The sequence below is a fragment of the Panthera pardus genome, unplaced genomic scaffold, assembly GCF_024362965.1.
Source record: "Panthera pardus isolate Hobbes unplaced genomic scaffold, ASM2436296v1 HiC_scaffold_6, whole genome shotgun sequence".
NCBI lineage: Eukaryota > Metazoa > Chordata > Mammalia > Carnivora > Felidae > Panthera > Panthera pardus.
The window spans coordinates 106,189,857-106,207,354 of NW_026526991.1; the positions used below are offsets into that span (position 1 = coordinate 106,189,857).

At 44.6% G+C, this 17,498-nt stretch overlaps 1 protein-coding gene across 50 annotated transcripts in view; it reads left to right on the top strand.

The window, feature by feature from the left end:
* Positions 1 to 17,498, top strand: part of CACNA1C (calcium voltage-gated channel subunit alpha1 C) — a 752,487-nt gene that overhangs the window by 637,370 nt on the left and 97,619 nt on the right. For 19 of the 50 annotated variants that reach the window (XM_053895069.1, XM_053895075.1, XM_053895081.1 and 16 more), the window contains 7 exons: positions 551 to 671; positions 2,366 to 2,480; positions 3,283 to 3,403; positions 3,750 to 3,819; positions 11,286 to 11,418; positions 15,895 to 16,024; positions 17,414 to 17,473. In XM_053895069.1, coding sequence (XP_053751044.1) covers positions 551 to 671; positions 2,366 to 2,480; positions 3,283 to 3,403; positions 3,750 to 3,819; positions 11,286 to 11,418; positions 15,895 to 16,024; positions 17,414 to 17,473 — 750 coding nt within the window. Of the gene's footprint in view, positions 1 to 550; positions 672 to 2,365; positions 2,481 to 3,282; positions 3,404 to 3,749; positions 3,820 to 11,285; positions 11,419 to 15,894; positions 16,025 to 17,212; positions 17,273 to 17,413; positions 17,474 to 17,498 lie in introns of all 50 variants that reach the window. The other 31 variants (XM_053895068.1, XM_019464996.2, XM_019464993.2 and 28 more) reach the window with 2 other exon arrangements.

A 17,498-nucleotide genomic window follows, 5' to 3' on the forward strand; every position in this document is an offset into this window, starting at 1 on the left:
CATGGAATTCCACTGTTGTATGAACCACTGGGGTAAAAAAATCTAAATGAGTAGTTTAAAAACTCTTGCTTAACCACAGAAACTTCAGATAAATTCTGCAGGAAAGCCCAAAGTATAAACAAAGGAAAGCAGACTGCCCTCATTGGGAGAGGAGAGGGTGATGGGGCTCCGTCTTTCCTACCCACCATTCTTGCCCCTTGTTACTCTTTCAATGAATACATTCACATTTGCAAAAGGGCCCTGAGGAATGGCTGATGGCAGCCATCTTGTGCACTGCATGTGAGTAGAAAGAGATGCTTTAACCAGGAATGCCTTTCAGTCACTTCTCAAATAATATCATGCCAGTGCACTTTGTCTAAGTATAGGGTCAAACTTGCCCAGGTCAGTAGTTCAGAGCCCCTGGGAGGAAAACTGGGGACCAAGAGGAGGGAAAGAGGTGGAAAAGAGATTTTAGACATTTTTGTTAACATAGTGGGGCAGGGCAGGGGAGTTTTGGGGTTTGCTGTTGGTCTAACGCTGTGTCCCTTATTGGTGGGAATGTGTCATTCAGATCCTGACCGGGGAGGACTGGAATTCGGTGATGTATGATGGGATCATGGCTTATGGCGGCCCCTCTTTTCCAGGGATGTTAGTCTGTATTTACTTCATCATCCTCTTCATCTGTGGAAACTGTATCCTTTGCTCCTGCCTCCCCGCCCCTGCCGCCTCACCCTCCCTCAGCCTGCAGCACGATGCCAAATATGTGTGCCCAGCAGGTCCTGACTTGGGGTTGAAAACGGTGGTTGCCCATCCACAGGGCCCCCAGGCAAGCAGGGGAAAGGTGTGCTCTGGGAAGAAAACGTTTCCTGTCCCAGAACCACCTTAACTGTGGAGGCAGGTCTTGGTGAAAGCCTGGCTCTTTGGCATAGGCGGGGATGTAAGTTCATATTCCTGAACCAGTTTGGGCTGCAGTGTTGCCTGACTCCAGGAGGCACGATCTCATTGTAGTCTAGGTGAACAACACCCCCTGGTGTTGTGCATGTACAGCTACTCACATAGATTCCAATGTGAACACACTTGGAGTTGGGCTCCAATGCCTTGGGCTATTGCTGCTGGAGGTAGGAAATGCAGTTAAGGGGGACTGAGCCATCATTCTTGAAATGACCTTCATCTCTCCTCCCTATTTTCTGCTCAGTGTCCCTCCCTCTGAAGCCACTCTCCAGGACTTTAGTCACAGGCAAAGCTGGACAGGCTTCACCAAGCAGACCTGACAGGTCCTTGCTGATCCAGGCCATGGGCAGCTTTCCAGGGACTCAAGCTGCAGGCGGTATTCTCTCCTGCTGGTCAAAACCCCAAGAGGGTTGTGTGCAGAGGCAGATGGTAAAGTAGAAGCAGCTCTGGCCCAAGATTCGGGTTTAAATCATAGTTTAATGTAGTGCCCAAGGCATGAACATTGATGCTGACAGACAGGCTTCACCTTTTCCCAACTGGGTGATCTCCAGCAAACTAAAGGTTCTCTACCTCAGTGTCTGTAAAATGGGGTGATGAAACATTACTGCCTACTACTTAAGGGGTCATGATGAAGTTTAATGAGATAATTTATGCAAAGCCCCTCCCCTGCCTGCCACAGCGCCAGGGGACCAAGGGCAGGTGCACAGTAAGATCCTTGGTCAAGCCCTTCACCTCTGTGGGTTGTGGCTTTCCTATATGTGAAATTGTGTGATTATCTGGGTGCCTGAGGGCGGAGGTTAGACTTAACAATATTAAGACCCCTTTCATCTATACTTTCTTTGATTCTGCAATCCTCTGACCCACAGTGTTTCTGTTCAAGGTTAGGGATGAGGGCAAGAAGGAAAGGGCAAATGACTACTTCATTTAGGAGTTTCCAAGATTCAGCCAGCTCCAGCTGGACACTGCAAGGGTCTTTGTATGTGCAGGCTCAGATTAAGAGTTGGCAGAGATATCAGGCCGCCTCCTCAGTGCCCAGTTTTAATGAACCGCTCTTACGAGCATTCTGCATTCTGCTAGAGACAATGCTGTTTATAATGTCAGTTACAGCCAGTCATCTCAGTAGGGAAACCAATAATGAAACCCAGCAATTAAAGAGCAAGGCAGGATTGCTGCCTCACTCCCTGCCCACTCCACCCTGCAAGCTATCCTGCTCTTGACCCCTTAGAAAACTCCTAGTAGCTAGTAGGGTAATGGGGAGGGAGAGGTGTGGAGGAGGGACACTACTGGGCTCTGAACTCCTCACAGTGAGTCACCACTGAGCTCACCCGATGAGTGAGGAAGTCTACCCCTGCATGTCTTGCACCCTCCCTGCCCCCTGTGCCCACCAAATACCCCAAGGCCAAGGGTCATTTTCTTTAAGAATGGACACAAACAGATATCCTACTGAATGTGTTCTTGGCCATTGCTGTGGACAACCTGGCTGATGCTGAGAGCCTCACATCTGCCCAAAAGGAGGAGGAAGAAGAGAAGGAGAGAAAGAAGCTGGCCAGGTAACCCTCTAAGCTTACCTAGACCCAAAGCCCCAGGGTCCCAGTTCTGGAATGCCATTCCCATTAGTGATAAAGAGAGGCTTCGGTGCTGGCCTCTGTCAGCCATCCCTCCTAGAGGGCACTGGGTTTGAGGCTTCACAGTAAGCTTCACCCAACTTTCTCTACTATTTATTAGGTATTGCCCTAAAATGGGGAACATTGTGAATTATAGTATTTGTGAAGGTATTCTATTTCCCACCTGTCTAAGAAGTTGGGGGATTCTCTTTTGAGAAGGAAGGTCATGATAGGTGGTGGGAATGAAGGATGGGTAGAGGAGGAAGGCAGCTGCTTAGAGGGGAAATGCAATTCCAGCTGAGTGATAACTTTTTGCTGTTTTATAAATCATTGCCAGTGTTAAGAAAACAAGATAAGGCCCTGCATTGTCTTCTGTCATTGTCTAGATGGAACTGTCATACGCCACACATCTGCTGGATACCAAGCAGAGTTTTCTAGGAACCAATCCTGAATCAGATCCAGAATCTTTCTCTGATTCAGACATAGACTAGAGCAACTGAGAAGCTGAAATAGTCCAACTAAGTACAAGACAGAGCAAAGTGTGGCTTGGTGCCTGGATGGAGGGCCCAGCCCAACAGCATCTGTGATTGAGTGACACATGCCATGTGCCCTGGGTAAAGGATGATGGACATAGGCCCAGGGAATCTGCTCCCACTAGTCCCCAGAAGACCACAAGGTAGTTGATTTCTTCATGTCTCCTGTCATTCAGTAAACATCCCTTTAATTTTTCTACCTGCTGACCGGCCAGGACTGCCAGCCCAGAGAAAAAGCAAGAGATAATGGAAAAGCCAGCTGTGGAGGAAACTAAGGAGGAGAAAATTGAGCTGAAATCCATTACAGCTGATGGAGAGTCCCCACCCACCACCAAGGTAAGAAGCCATCTTATTCCAGGAGCTGAGAGGTCCATTGCTGGGGGAAGGAGGGCAAAGCCTTCTCAGACCACCCATGGAAACGAGGGAGGAAGGAAGAAAAGAGACTCAGTGGAACAAAGCCCATGAAGATGGACCAGAAACACTAGGAATGTGAAGAGAAGGCAGACTGGTTGAATTCCAGCCTTCTGTCGATGTCTTGAAGGATATATACAAGATAATAAGGATATACTTTTGAGTCAACAGCTCAACCACTAACCGTGATGCAATTTCAAGGCTCTAAGCCTCTCAAACAATGGAATGTCTCTAATTGGATTCTTCCTCCTTCTCTCCCTTGGCTGCCTAGATCAACATGGATGACCTCCAGCCCAATGAAAATGAAGATAAGAGTCCCTACCCCAACCCAGAAAATACAGGTACCAATCCCACTGCCTAACTCTGAGGTTGGGAGGTTGGGGGTAGAGAGCCAAGTTCTAAAGCCACATGGAACTACCTATGTATTAGGATCAATGGCTCCAGTTTCCCTCTACAAGCACCTTGCACTGATAAATGCCTTTTGTCTCTGTAGCTAAGCATTACCAATCATCATCCAGAGGAGAACTTTGCTCCTGGCTTCCTCGTAATAACAATATAACATTAAACAAATTGTGTTTGAGCAGTGCTGATTCTATGACTTTTGGAAGGGGGATTCTATATACATTTAAGGTTTTATTATATCCTATGCTGTAAAATCATTAACTTATATAATTTATTAATATAACATATGTTGCAGTGTTACACTCACTTAATAGTAAATCCCGACTCTGCCTTGTCCTTACTCAGGAGGCAGTGCTGAGTACAAGGACAGCTGCCACCACAGATGTCCCACTTGTTGCTTTGTCAAATGCTTTCATTTATTACAAAAAGAGCTCTTACCAACTCAGCCTTCTCATCTTCTGATACATAGATTGGCAGGCAGTCTCCTTTGAGAGGGCTTAATGTCAGAGGTCCTTAGACCTCCCTCCAGAATTCCCTTGTCTCCTTCATGAAACTCTACATCCTGTACAAACCCTCTGTTCACCTTCCTTTTACCTAGAAGTGCAGCTATTATTACCAGCTTCAAGCTTGCAGTCAACTGCACACAATCAAGGGACTGTTGTTTTACTGACATTTCCTTCTCTGTGCAGGTTAAGCTACATCTGGGTTGGTAACCACATTAAGTGGCTAAAAACCTTCTACATTTATGAGCAAAGCTAGGTTTTCCTTTTGACCTTCTCCCCACCAGTTCTCTGCTGGCTTGTCTGCAAAGACACTGGTGGCCATCTTCCATTTTCCTTAGGAAGCAGGTTTGCCGTGGTCATTCCACCCTCACTCACCTCCTGCCTCGAGGGAAGGAGGATTCGATTTCCTGGGGATTGGACAGAAGAAAGAACAAGAAGGGTGTTTCCATATGCTGGGCACTAAACCTTCCAAAGTCTGAAAGCTCTCTGGGTGGGAATTCTTACAGAATTTCAAAGACAGACTAGACATGTTGACCAAATGCAATGGGGAATCCTGTCTTAGTCCTGAATCAACAAATTAACTCTAAAATGACATTTTTTAGATAATTGGAGGGAAATTGAATATGGACTGGAAACTAAGGATTTAAAGTAGTTTTTGTTCATTTTGTTACTGTAGTGATGTTGTCGTAGTTCTAGCTTATACGTATTGAAGTGTGTATGTCTGGAATCTAGAATGTTTAGAAGCTCCCTTAAAATACTCCAGCAACTCCTGGTGAAGCTGGGTGTGGAGGTTTGCCACACAAGTCTCTCTACTTGTGTGTATATTTTTAAAGTTTAAAAAGAAAAACAGTGATAAAAGAAATCCCTCTGAGCCCTGGGCAGAGCTGGCCCAGGTCCCCCTGCACACAGCATACAGGAGCAGAGAGTGGGCTTGAGGGTCCTTTCACAACGTGCCCAGCTGCAGGCAGGCCCAGGCCTGCTCCTTCTACCAGGCAGGGGGCAGCCACACATATGCCAATAATCTCCAGTTTCATCCATCTAAATATACTCATGGCTTTTCTCTTCTTTGATGCTCTATGACATCAAAGAGAAAAAGGCCAGTGGAAAAAAGATTAATGAAAACATTGTCACCTTATTGGCAACCATTGAAATGTCTCTCTGTTGACCCAGCTTTGAGGATTCTTGGAATGGTTTTGCTTTTAAACTGAAAAGCTATTCCCACACTCTGCTAATTCCTCACGATTCTTTAGGTTTTATAGAGTGTCCTTTCACTAGTCATGTGGCCACCATTCTCTAGCCTGCTCCAGACCCAGACCTTCCCAGGTTTCTCACAGGCATCTCATACAGCTGTGTTGGTCTGTAGACAGTGCAGGCTGTCCTGCCTCAGCCACTGCCACTCTCAGGCTGTGAAGATTAGCCCCTGTGGCCCCCTTGTTTGTTCTCCATCCCTAATTTCCATTTTCTTGCCCAAGAGTGGTGTGCTCTTACAACTGGTGGCTCCACATGTTCCCCCTCACTCCAAGGAACCAGATTCTGCTTCCCAGCTCCTCCTTCCCCTGTCTCTGCAGGTCACCTCTTGGACCCTAATCCCAGGTGAAACAGAAGTCCCCAAAGACTCCTCCCCAGGTCACTTGGCCTGCTGTCTTTGTTCTTGTCAATCTCTCATTCCCACAGGCTCTTCTCTCCTCTGAACCGTAAAAGGCAAAGAACCTGATCTGCCTCTGCTGTGTCTGCTTCACGAAGATACCCTTTGGGAGGCAGCAGTGGTGAACACTGTACCTGCCCCACTTGCAGCCAGACTCCCAGAGAGAGAAGGGGCAGGGCCAAGGAATATTCTCACACCCTCCTCCTGCCCCACTTCTCACTGGGGTACACCTGTGCCTATACCCCATCCCCAGGATGCTGTGCATGCTTGTCCAGGCTGCACCCAAGCATTTGTGCTGAAGCGGCTAAGGGGGGCTGAGCTCCAGCCTACATTCCCCTAGCAGGGGCCTCTGTCCTTATGTGAACACCCAGCAGAGTGGGGCCTGCTTCTGATTCACACAAAGTGCTAACTGGCCAGCAGTGGAGCATCAGTCCTTCCCTCCCTGTTTAAGCCCCAAAACTCAACAGTTGGTTTGAGCCTCCCTGCTTAGTATACACTAGATTTTAGAAATCTCTACTCACCCAGGAAATGTGCCAAGTTGTGCTTTTACTTAACCAACTCTTTTTTTTTTAATATGAAATTTATTGTCAGATTGGTTTCCATACAACACCCAGTGCTCATCCCAAAAGGTGCCCTCCTCAATACCCATCACCCACCCTCCCCTCCCTTCCACCCCCCATCAACCCTCAGTTTGTTCTCAGTTTTTAAGAGTCTCTTATGCTTTGGCTCTCTCCCTCTCTAACCTCTTTTTCTTTCTTCCCCTTCCCCATGGACTTCTGTTAAGTTTCTCAGGATCCACATAAGAGTGAAAACATATGGTATCTGTCTTTCTCTGTATGTCTTTCTCTTATTTCACTTTATTTGAGTGAACATACAGATGTTAAGAGTCATCAAGGACTTAAAATTAAGAGACACTTGAAAAGGAAACGTGAATGATATCAGAGAAGGCATAGGACAGCACCAGGTGCTGTGGGGAGACTCAAACTGCTGCAAGGGGTTCTAGCAGAAGCAGGGCAGTGAGGTGTGGTGGGGGAGAGACAGCCAGCCTTCACAGAGAAAGGTGGGCTGGGCTGGGCTTTGTGTCTGGGGAGTTGGAGAGGAAATAAGTTGTTTCAGAACATACTACTGTCATAGACGGGGAGCTGGAAGAAACCATGGAGATAGTCATTCACTTACATGTACCAGGCACTGTGGCAGGCACCAGGGATACACCTGTGGGCAAGACAGAGAAGGCTGCTCCTCTCCTGGAGCTTACATTTCAGTGGGGAGACAATGAGCAAGAAAGGGGGCCAACTGAAAGGCAACATGAGGTGGCAGTAAGCAGCAAAGAAGTAATGAAACCAAGAGGTGTGTTACAAGTTACTCACTGACACAGGCTGCTTTGGCTGTGTAGTCAGCGAAGGCATTAGGGCAGAAACCTGACTAAGTCACAGGAATTAGATGTATGGAAATGAGAGGAAAGAGCTTTCTAGGTGGAAGGCTAGCAATTTCAGAATCTCTTGGGCAGAATGTACCTGTCTGTGGAGGAATCCAAAGAGGCCAGTGTGCATGGAGCAGAGAGAATGAAGGGGAAAGGTAGTGGGTGGGACAGGGACTAGGCAGGGGCAAGTGGGACAAGGCTTCAAAGGCCTCCTGAGAGGTTTGGATCTGAGCTGATGCAATGGAGAATCACCCAAGGTTCTCAAGCAGAGGAAGACATGATCTAGTGTTGGAATTACCTTTGGAAGACTGTGCCTCATAAAGACAGGGCAGTAGATGGTCAGGATGAGGACTGGAGGCAGTGAGGATGTTAGCAGTGGTCCTGGTGAGAGGCAGTGGCTGCTCAGCCCAGGGTGGTGGTGCTGCAGACAGAGAAGTGGCAGGACTGGCACTGCATTTTGCAGGACTTGCTAGTGGCCTAGAAGTCAGGGGGAGAGAGTGAGCAGTGGAGGGAGATGAGGTTTTAAACTGAGCCAGCAGAGAAGATGCCCAGTGCAGCAACAGGGGAATCCTCAGCCTTATGTCTCAGTACTCCACCCACAAAGCTCACCTCAAGGTGCCAATCACACCAATGAACTTTGGGGCTGCACTAAAAACTGTAAGTTCCTTGAGGGCAAGAACCACAGCTTTGTGTTCGGTACACTGTAGGCAGTAGGTGTTAGAAGTAATTATTTTTATTTGAATCAGCCATGAGCAAAATCACAGAAGCGAAAACGAGTGTCAAATGGGTAGGGGACATGGATCACCAAGGACCAAGAGTGGGGCATCCAGCCCCGCAGTGGTTTTACTTTTGAGCACTGGACCCAGCCATCTGGAAAACAGCAGCAACCCTGAAGTGTGGCAACACCTTACTGGCCACACTTCTCCAAACCCCAAGAATGGGGATGGGAAAACTGGAGATCCCACAGGGTCCCCTGGCATCTGGGAGTGGAAGTCTAGGTGACTCAGTTGCCAACCCCAAAAATGAACTTTACTTGACTTTTCCTCCCCTGCCAACCTCTCTCCTTACACTTAATACATGCAAAGCATCACATCTGTCAGATTCTTTCCCTTTGAAGATTTGTGTTTGTCCTTCAGAAGTAGTTTCCTCCTAAACACTATGCCTGGAATTCAGCTCATGTGTGTCTGAATGGACCAACTGACTTGCTTCTCCCCAGGAATGGAAATCAGGGTAGAGCTTCACAAACCATGAGGCAAGCTATTGCAGATGAAAGAGCATGCAAAATTCTTCACCAGGAACTTGGAAAAACACAAAGCTAGTAAATATGTTTTTCTATAAACACACATGATTAAAATAAGCATTAAATTACCTGTTACCAAATTATCATGAATAAGAAAGTGTTGGGTCATTTAGAGCAAAACTGAAAAGAATACAAACAGCTGAGCAGGAATTTAAGATCCTTCTCAATTAAATTTCATTTATAAATATTGTGATTCAGGCCAACTCCTGTTTTACTTATTTTGCTTTACAAGGAGACTCTGCCTTTCTTTTACTTACCAAGGTTTGGTTAGAAAGCTTCAACCATTGGCCTGTTCACCTCGTGCCTCTCTTCTGCTAAAAAGATTAATTGCTTTGCTGGTCAGCTCTAATTATGCCAGGGGGATAAAAATTTGATTTATTCCTATATTCTTCTGGTCCCCCAAAAAAGCCTTAGGCCCCTAAATGCTTCTTGCTTGATAAAAAAAAAAAAAACACTTTCTGTGGTTGATGGGCATTGAGGAGGGCACTTGTTGGGATGAGCACTGAGTGTTGTATGGAAACCAGTTTGACAATAAATTATATTTAAAAAATAAAAAAAGAACCACTATCTGTGCCAGGCATTTTTTTTTTCTTGGCACAACCTAGCTTCATTTTAACCAGAAGAAGAGAGACCATGCAGAGACATGGCTGGTCCCTAAGATAAACGTCCTGTAACTATCTTTCCAACCAGCTTAGTCTCCACCTGACCCTCTTCTTTTGTAAAGTCCCTTTCTTTATAAAGCAGATGTTGATGTGAAAGTGTAATCATCAAAAAACAAGGGCTACTATGTGCTGAGCAGAGTGTCTCTCTCCAGGGTTTTCAGCACATGAAGAGATGGAACAGATACATGTAAAGTCAGGCATTCAAGGTATTTGGTCCCAAGTGCCGAGTGAATGCAGGAGAATGACAGGGCTGCTAGAATCACATGAAGGTCATTCTCAAGAGCCCAGGTATTCGGGAGAGCCAAGTGAATGATGCTGTCTTACCTGGGAGTCCTTCTGGCTCTACACCGGGAGATGAGAGCATTTCAAATAAGGAGACAGCATGAGGAAAGGAGAAAGCACATGGCGAGTGTATTCATTTCCTGGGGCTGTCATAACAAATTACCATGAACTTGGTGGCTTAAACCAGCAAATATTTATTCTCTCACAGTTCTGGAGCCTATAAGTCTGAAAGCAGGTATTAGCAGGACCATCCTCTCTCTAAAGGCTCTGGAAAGAATCCCATTCTCGCCTTGTCCCCATCTCTGCCAGTGGCCAGCAATCCTTGGTGCTCCTTGGCTTCCAGCCTCATCTCTCTGGTTTCTGCCTCTGTCTTCATGCGTGTGTGTGTGTCTGTGTCTCCTTATAAGAATAATAGTCCTTGGATTTAGGGCCCACCCCACTCCAGTATAACTTCATCATGACTATACATCTGCAAAGTTACTGTTTCCAAAGTAAGGTCATGTTCTGAGGTTCCAGGTAGGCATGAATTTTGGGGGGACGTTATTCAACCCACTACTACAAACCTTCAGAAAACAGTTTGATGTGAGTGGAAAATTTGTTAGGGAATAACAGCAGGCAGAGATCAGACTGAGAAAGATGCTAAGCACTACTTACAGGCTAAGAGTCTTCTCTGTGGGTAGAGATAGTAACAACAGCTAACATTTATATAGCACTTGCTATGTGCCAGGCGCCACTCTGAGGTATGTATGTACTATTATCCCATTTGCAGATGGGGAAACTGAGACCAGAAAGACTAAATGCCAGAAAGAAACAGAGGCAAGATTTGGATCTAGACATGGCCAGAGAACCCATGTTGTTGCTCCCATTCCCTCTCTAAACATTTTTAAATGCATTTGACCAGAACAAGATATGTAGTAGTTTCCTTCCACGGGCAGTGGCCGTGTAAGCAAAGGATTTTGCTTTTGGTCCACAGTAAATGTGGCCCCTGCCCAGGATAACAAAGGGGCTTCTCAAACTAGTGTTAATGTCTAGTCTTTTGAATGAAGTGCCTTTTGTGGCCAACATCACTGTCCTATTATCCCTACAGCACATGAGTTTTTGGTATTTTTCAGGAATGGGAGTGTTGATTTTAAACTCCAAGGATGGAGTTGATTGCAAGTCACCTAAGCCATACCCATTACCCTACCTGCAGCCTAGATGGACAGGCACACCTGGCAATGCCCCAGTCTTCCCCGATCACCTTTCCTAGTGCCTTACAACTAGAATGACCAACCATCCCAATCTGCATGGGAATGAGGAGTCTCTTGGGATGTGGGAATTTCAGTTTAAAAACCAGGACAGTCCTTGACATGAACTAGCCACCCTACTTACAACCCCCTTTGTCATGTGCTGCCAGAAAAGTCTCTCTAACAAAGATTCTAGCAGCACTCACAGGGAGAGAGCTGAATGTCTTTGTTGATACCCTTCATTTTCAGAGATGCAAATGATGTCTTGATTCTGGTTGGTAGGAAGCTATCTGGAAGTAGGCAGCATAGTGGTAAAAACCTAGTGGGAGTAGTGGAGTTATTTAGAATGGTGCTTTTTTTCTTACAGGAGAAGACGATGAAGAGGAGCCTGAGATGCCTGTGGGCCCCCGCCCACGACCACTCTCTGAGCTGCACCTTAAGGAAAAGGCAGTGCCCATGCCAGAAGCCAGTGCATTTTTCATCTTCAGCCCCAACAACAGGTGTGCAAGAATGGTGGGGAAGGTGGGACTCTACTCTCTCCATGCTACAAGCACAACAGATGCTAACATCCTCCAGCCTCTGAGTGGAGCCTGGGACTCTCCCAATCCCCCACAACTTGTGCAAACAGGCACTGATTTAGGGAAAAGTATCCTATATTCCAAATCAGAAGACTTGGGTCTGTTTTTCCCTCCATTTTTTGACACATGTAAACTCTATTTCTACACTTTTGGTGATTACCCTTGGTAATTTACTAAGTCTATTTAACTTAAAATCTGAAGTTAAGCAGTATCTTACACCTCCTCCTGCAAAATAGAAAGAGCTTATACTGTTTTAACTTCTCTCAGCCCTCCTACCTTACATGTTATTAATTAGTATTTTAGTCCTGTCCTTTATTTTTAACTTCACAAGTTAGACATTATTATCATTTTCATTATTATTATATAGACCAATGTATACTTGGATTTACATACAACTTCCCATTTTACTCATTCACCATTTTTTCATGTATCTCAGTCCACCCTTCTGTAATCATTTTCTTCCTAAAGCACATTCTTTAGAAGCCCCTAGTGTTTCTTTTTGTTGTTGTTTTTGTTTATGTTTTTGTTTATTTTTTTTACTATGAAATTTATTGTCAAATTGGTTTCCATACAACACCCAGTGCTCATCCCAACAGGTGCCCTCCTCAATACCCATCACCCACCATCCCCTCCCTCCCACCCCTCATCAACCCTCAGTTTGTTCTCAGTTTTTTAAGAGTCTCTTATGATTTGGCTCCCTCCCTCTCTAACTTTTTTTTTTCCTTCCCCTCCTCCATGGTCTTCTGTTAAGTTTCTAGGATCCACATAAGAGTGAAAACATATGGTATCTGTCTTTCTCTGTATGACTTATTTCACTTAGCATAACAGTCTCCAGTTCCATCCATGTTGCTACAAAAGGCCATATTTCATTCTTTCTCATTGCCACATAGTATTCCATTGTGTATATAAACCACAATTTCTTTATCCATTCATCAGTTGATGGACATTTAGGCTCTTTCCATAATTTGGCGATTATTGAAAGTGCTGCTATAAACATTGGGGTACAAGTGCCCCTATGCATCAGCACTCCTGTATCCCTTGGGTAAATTCCTAGAAGTGCTATTGCTGGGTCATAGGATAGATCTATTTTTAATTTTTTGAGGAACCTCCACACTGTTTTCCAGAGTGGCTGCACCAGTTTGCATTCCCACCAACAGTGCAAGAGGGTTCCCGTTTCTCCACATCCTTGCCAGCATCTATAGTCTCCTGATTTGTTCATTTTAGCCACTCTGACTGGCATGAGGTGGTATCTGAGTGTGGTTTTGGTTTGTATTTCCCTGATGAGGAGCAACGTTGAGCATCTTTTCATGTGCCTGTTGGCTATCTGGATGTCTTCTTTAGAGAAGTGTCTATTCATGTTTTCTGCCCATTTCTTCACTGGATTACTTGTTTTTCAGGTGTGGAGTTTGGTGAGTTTTTATAGGTTTTGGATACTAGCCCTTTGTCCAATATGTCATTTACAGATATCTTTTCCCATTCCATTGGTTGCCTTTTAGTTTTATTGACTGTTTCCTTTGCAATGCAGAAGCTTTTTATCTTGAGGGGGTCCCAATAGTTAACTTTTGCTTTTATTTCTCTTGCCTTTGGAGATGGGTTGAGTAAGAAGTTGCTGCGGCTGAGGTCAAAGAGGTTGTTGCCTGTTTTCTCTTCTAAGGTTTTGATGGTTTCCTGTCTCACATTTAGGTCTTTCACCCATTTTGAGTTTGTTTTTGTGTATGGTGTAGAAAGTGGTCCAGTTTCATTCTTTTTTTTTTTTTTTTAATTATTTTTTTTTCAATGATTTTTATTTATTTTTGGGACAGAGAGAGACAGAGCATGAACGGGGGAGGGGCAGAGAGAGAGGGAGACACAGAATCGGAAACAGGCTCCAGGCTCCGAGCCATCAGCCCAGAGCCCGACGCGGGGCTCGAACTCACAGACCGCGAGATCGTGACCTGGCTGAAGTCGGACGCTTAACCGACTGCGCCACCCAGGCGCCCCCCCGTTTCATTCTTCTACATGTTGCTGTCCAGTTCTTCCAGCACCATTTGCTAAAGAGACTGTCTTTATTCCATTGGATACTCTTTCCTGCTTTGTCAAAGATTAGTTGGGCATGTATTTGTAGGTCCAGTTCTGGGTTCTCTATTCTATTCCATTGGTCTATGTGTCTGTTTTTGTGCCAATACCATGCTGTCTTGATGATTACAGCTTTGTAGTAGAGGCTAATGTCTGGGATTGTGATGCCTCCCACTTTGGTCTTCTTCAATATTACTTTGGCTATTCGAGGTCTTTTGTGGTTCCATACAAATTTTAGGATTGCTTGTTCTAGCTTTGAGAAGAATGCTGGTGCAATTTTGATTGGGATTGTATTGAATGTGTAGATAGCTTTGGGTAGTATTGACCCAAAGCCCCTAGTGTTTCTTTATATAAAGTCATTTGACCTGTTTATCTCTTGTTCTTATTTTCATTTCTTGTTCTTGAAAGATAGTTTTGCTGTGTACACAATGTTAGGTTGACAGGATTTGTCTTTTAATATATCAAAGGTATTATTATACTGTATTTTTCCTACTATCATTCCTTTGTAGATAATCTTCCCCTTACCTCTAGCTGTTTTGAATATCTTATGTTGCCTTTGGTATTGTATAGATATACTACCATGTGTCTAGATATGGATTTCTGGCCATTAATCCTGCTTGGAATGTTATTGATTTATATTTTTCTCTAATTGTCAAAAAAAAAAAACATTAAAAATTAGAATGAGAATTGCTAATTCTTGAAAATCTCTTAATCTCTTTCTGTTCTTTCCTTCTAGCATTCCAAGTAGACATATGTTAAACCTTCTCATTCTGTCCTCCTACGTCTTAATGTGTCTTATAAATCTTTCACCTCATTATATCTCTTTTAGTATTCAGGGTAGTTTTCTCAGTTATATCTTCCAATTTCTTAATTCTCTCTTTAACTTTGTCTACATTACTGTTTAAACCAGTTTTTATATTGACTTATTTTTTTTTCATTTCAAACAGTTCCATTTGCAGCTTGATTTTCTAGAGCCATCTGTCTATATCTAATACTTCTCCTATTAATTCCTCAACTTTGTGATCAAGTCCTTTATTCTGTTAAATATTTCAAATATAGTTGTTACATTCTCTACCTGATATGTTCAGTATACACAGTCTTTGGGAGGGCGTTCTAAATCATTTATTTGTTGTTTCTTCTGATTTCTCATCTTAGAAGTTCATCCTCTTATGTGCATAATGATTTTTGATTGTGACCTCAGTACTTCATCAGATTCTTGTGGACCTAAATTAATATTGGGAAGCTTTCTTCCAGAGGCTTCTTATGAGTGTTGGCTTAGCCTAAAAGTCCCAAGCTTCTGTGCCCTACCTTAAGATTGGCTTGAAATGCAGTTTCCCCATAGCAGTGCTACTACTAGCATCTATTCTCAGGCAACTCTGCCCTTCCTGGATACCTATCACACAGACCCTGGCTCAGTGGATTTGCTTATTTGTTTGAAAAGGATAATCAATGCAGACCTTCTAACTCTAATGAAGCCAGAATTGTCCCATAGAGTTTTCCCTTTCCAAGATTTGCTGCTTCTGCAGCAGTGGGGTCTCTCAGAGCACTACAATGTTGTGAGAAGAAGTCTGAAAGCCTGGATTCAAGCCCTGAACACCGCACCCCCCCACACAACACTCTACAAATTGTCTTTCTGGGCCAGCCTCTCCTTCCAGGGTTTCAGTGTTTTTACCTATAAAATGAAGATAATAACACCCATATCCCCTTCCTGAGCTGCCAGGGTGAGATAGTATATAAGACACACTTGACATTCAAGGATTTAGCCTTTGTGGTACTACCAATGAGTGCCCAGAGGTCCATCCATGTAGTTCTTTATAATTGTGCTGAAGTGTGGAATTGAATTGCATGCCTTGGAGCTATTACACAGGAGCATATTGCCTAGCCAGAGAGTAGGCTTAGCCAGCCTTTCAGCATCGACTCTAGGTGGGATCTGTTGTTCCCTGTATATAAAAATATGAAGGAGATCTTATAAAATGATTTAATGATGGGGAAAAAGAAGTCCCCCCAAAAAAGCCAATTGTTAATGTCACAGCAGTATATGAAAATATTGGGATTCCTGAAGGTCTCAGATGTAACCCTCCAAAATGTCAAAAGCTTACTGCCTGTGACAGTGCTTTATAGCTGCAAAGTTCTATACAGATGTGCCTTACACTGAGGGTGTAGAGGGGGGTGGGATGTGATTGTCACTACCCTCAGCAGTAAGACCTCAGGTTGAAGAGCCCACTCTCAAACTAACAAGCACCTTTGATAAGCTGAAAGAAGGAGTTGAGCTCCGGAGACCCAGGAGCTGCTTCCCTGACCTTTCTGACATACTTCGGTCCTTCTTTCCTCCTCCCCACACAGATTTCGCCTCCAGTGCCACCGCATTGTCAATGACACGATCTTCACCAACCTGATCCTCTTCTTCATTCTGCTCAGCAGCATTTCCCTGGCAGCTGAGGACCCTGTCCAGCACACCTCCTTCAGGAACCATGTATGCATTCCCTTTTGTCCCCTGCACCTCTTCTTCCCAAGGATGGGACTGGGCCCAGAGCTCTGTTGCCAACCTCAATCAAGACCCCAATTCCAAATATTATAATCAGATGCACAATAAACATTTCTTTAAGAGATTAGGGCTTTGGTAGAAACCATCATAAATGAATAAGAGAACCTGTACCCAAGGCTGGCCTGATTGGCAAAATTCAGGACCTTCATTGCCCTATGGATGTTTCCCTGGTTCCCTATGTACTTAGTAAAAAGTAGCCTCTGACTTCCTGCCTTGCTCCCAATAAACTCTAACTGGTCCTAATCACCAAGCAGATAGGGGGAGCATTGGCAAATAGGTGCCAAAGATGAGGCTGACCTTATACAAAAGAGAGTTTCAGTGACCTTCTGTAGAGTAGAAAATTAAATTTAGAGACCCACCCAAGGCTCTGGTAAACAATATTAAAGGCTAGAGTAAGAACTGCTATATCTCGAAGCCTGAAGACTTTGTCAAATCCCAACCAGATGGACGTGAAGAGAAGAGTCCACCAACCTAAAGTCATACTCATGCCAAACCACTTGGTGGTCCTGCAGCCTGCTTGGTCCAGAGTTTTCTTAAAAAGGTGTTGGCCCTAACTCTGATCCATCACCTGAGATATAACAGAGTGTGAACCACATAGCCTGCCCCCAGCCTCGGCAGTCCTCACATTAAGGATCTTCCTTCCTATGCCCCAAAGAACACAACACCAGTATTTCCACCAACATGAGAAGCCAGCTGAGTCACACCAAAGTGAGTTAAGTATTTTGCATTTTCCTGCAATAAAAAGAAAACCCCACTCTCTGTCCTTTTGACAAGCATCCCAGTGGTCTGATTTGGGTTTGTAAGTAAATTGGATTAATGAGAAAAGCATCCAACCAAATGCTGCCCAGACCCAGGACCCTGGAAGCTCCCCTCACATGTCTGGGGACTTCGTGTGGAGCCACTAAGCTGCCTGAGGCCAGCCCCACTTCAGGATCCAATGCTGTGTATATGCTACTCATCTCCTAACTGTCTGTCTTCACATGGAAAAGCTCACATGACATGTAGTGTGGTTCTGAAGAGTGACTCCTTTTCTGGTGAATGTCCGCTGACCTCTCCTTCCATCCTGCTTCTCTCCCTTCCCACCCCATTCCCATCCTGTTTCTTTTTGTTTTGCAGATTCTGTTTTATTTTGACATTGTTTTCACTACCATTTTCACCATTGAAATTGCTCTGAAGGTAAAGCCCTAATGCCTCTCCCCATCCTGTCCTCCGTGAGCCTCCACTAGCTCTCTGCTGCTGTCTGGCGCTAACACACATGTTTCTGTTGGTGTCGAGTTCACTCTCAGAGCCACTAATCCAATTGTGCTTATTTTTCAGATCCTAGGCAATGCAGACTATGTCTTCACTAGTATCTTTACATTAGAAATTATCCTTAAGGTAATGCAATCTGAGCAATGCACTC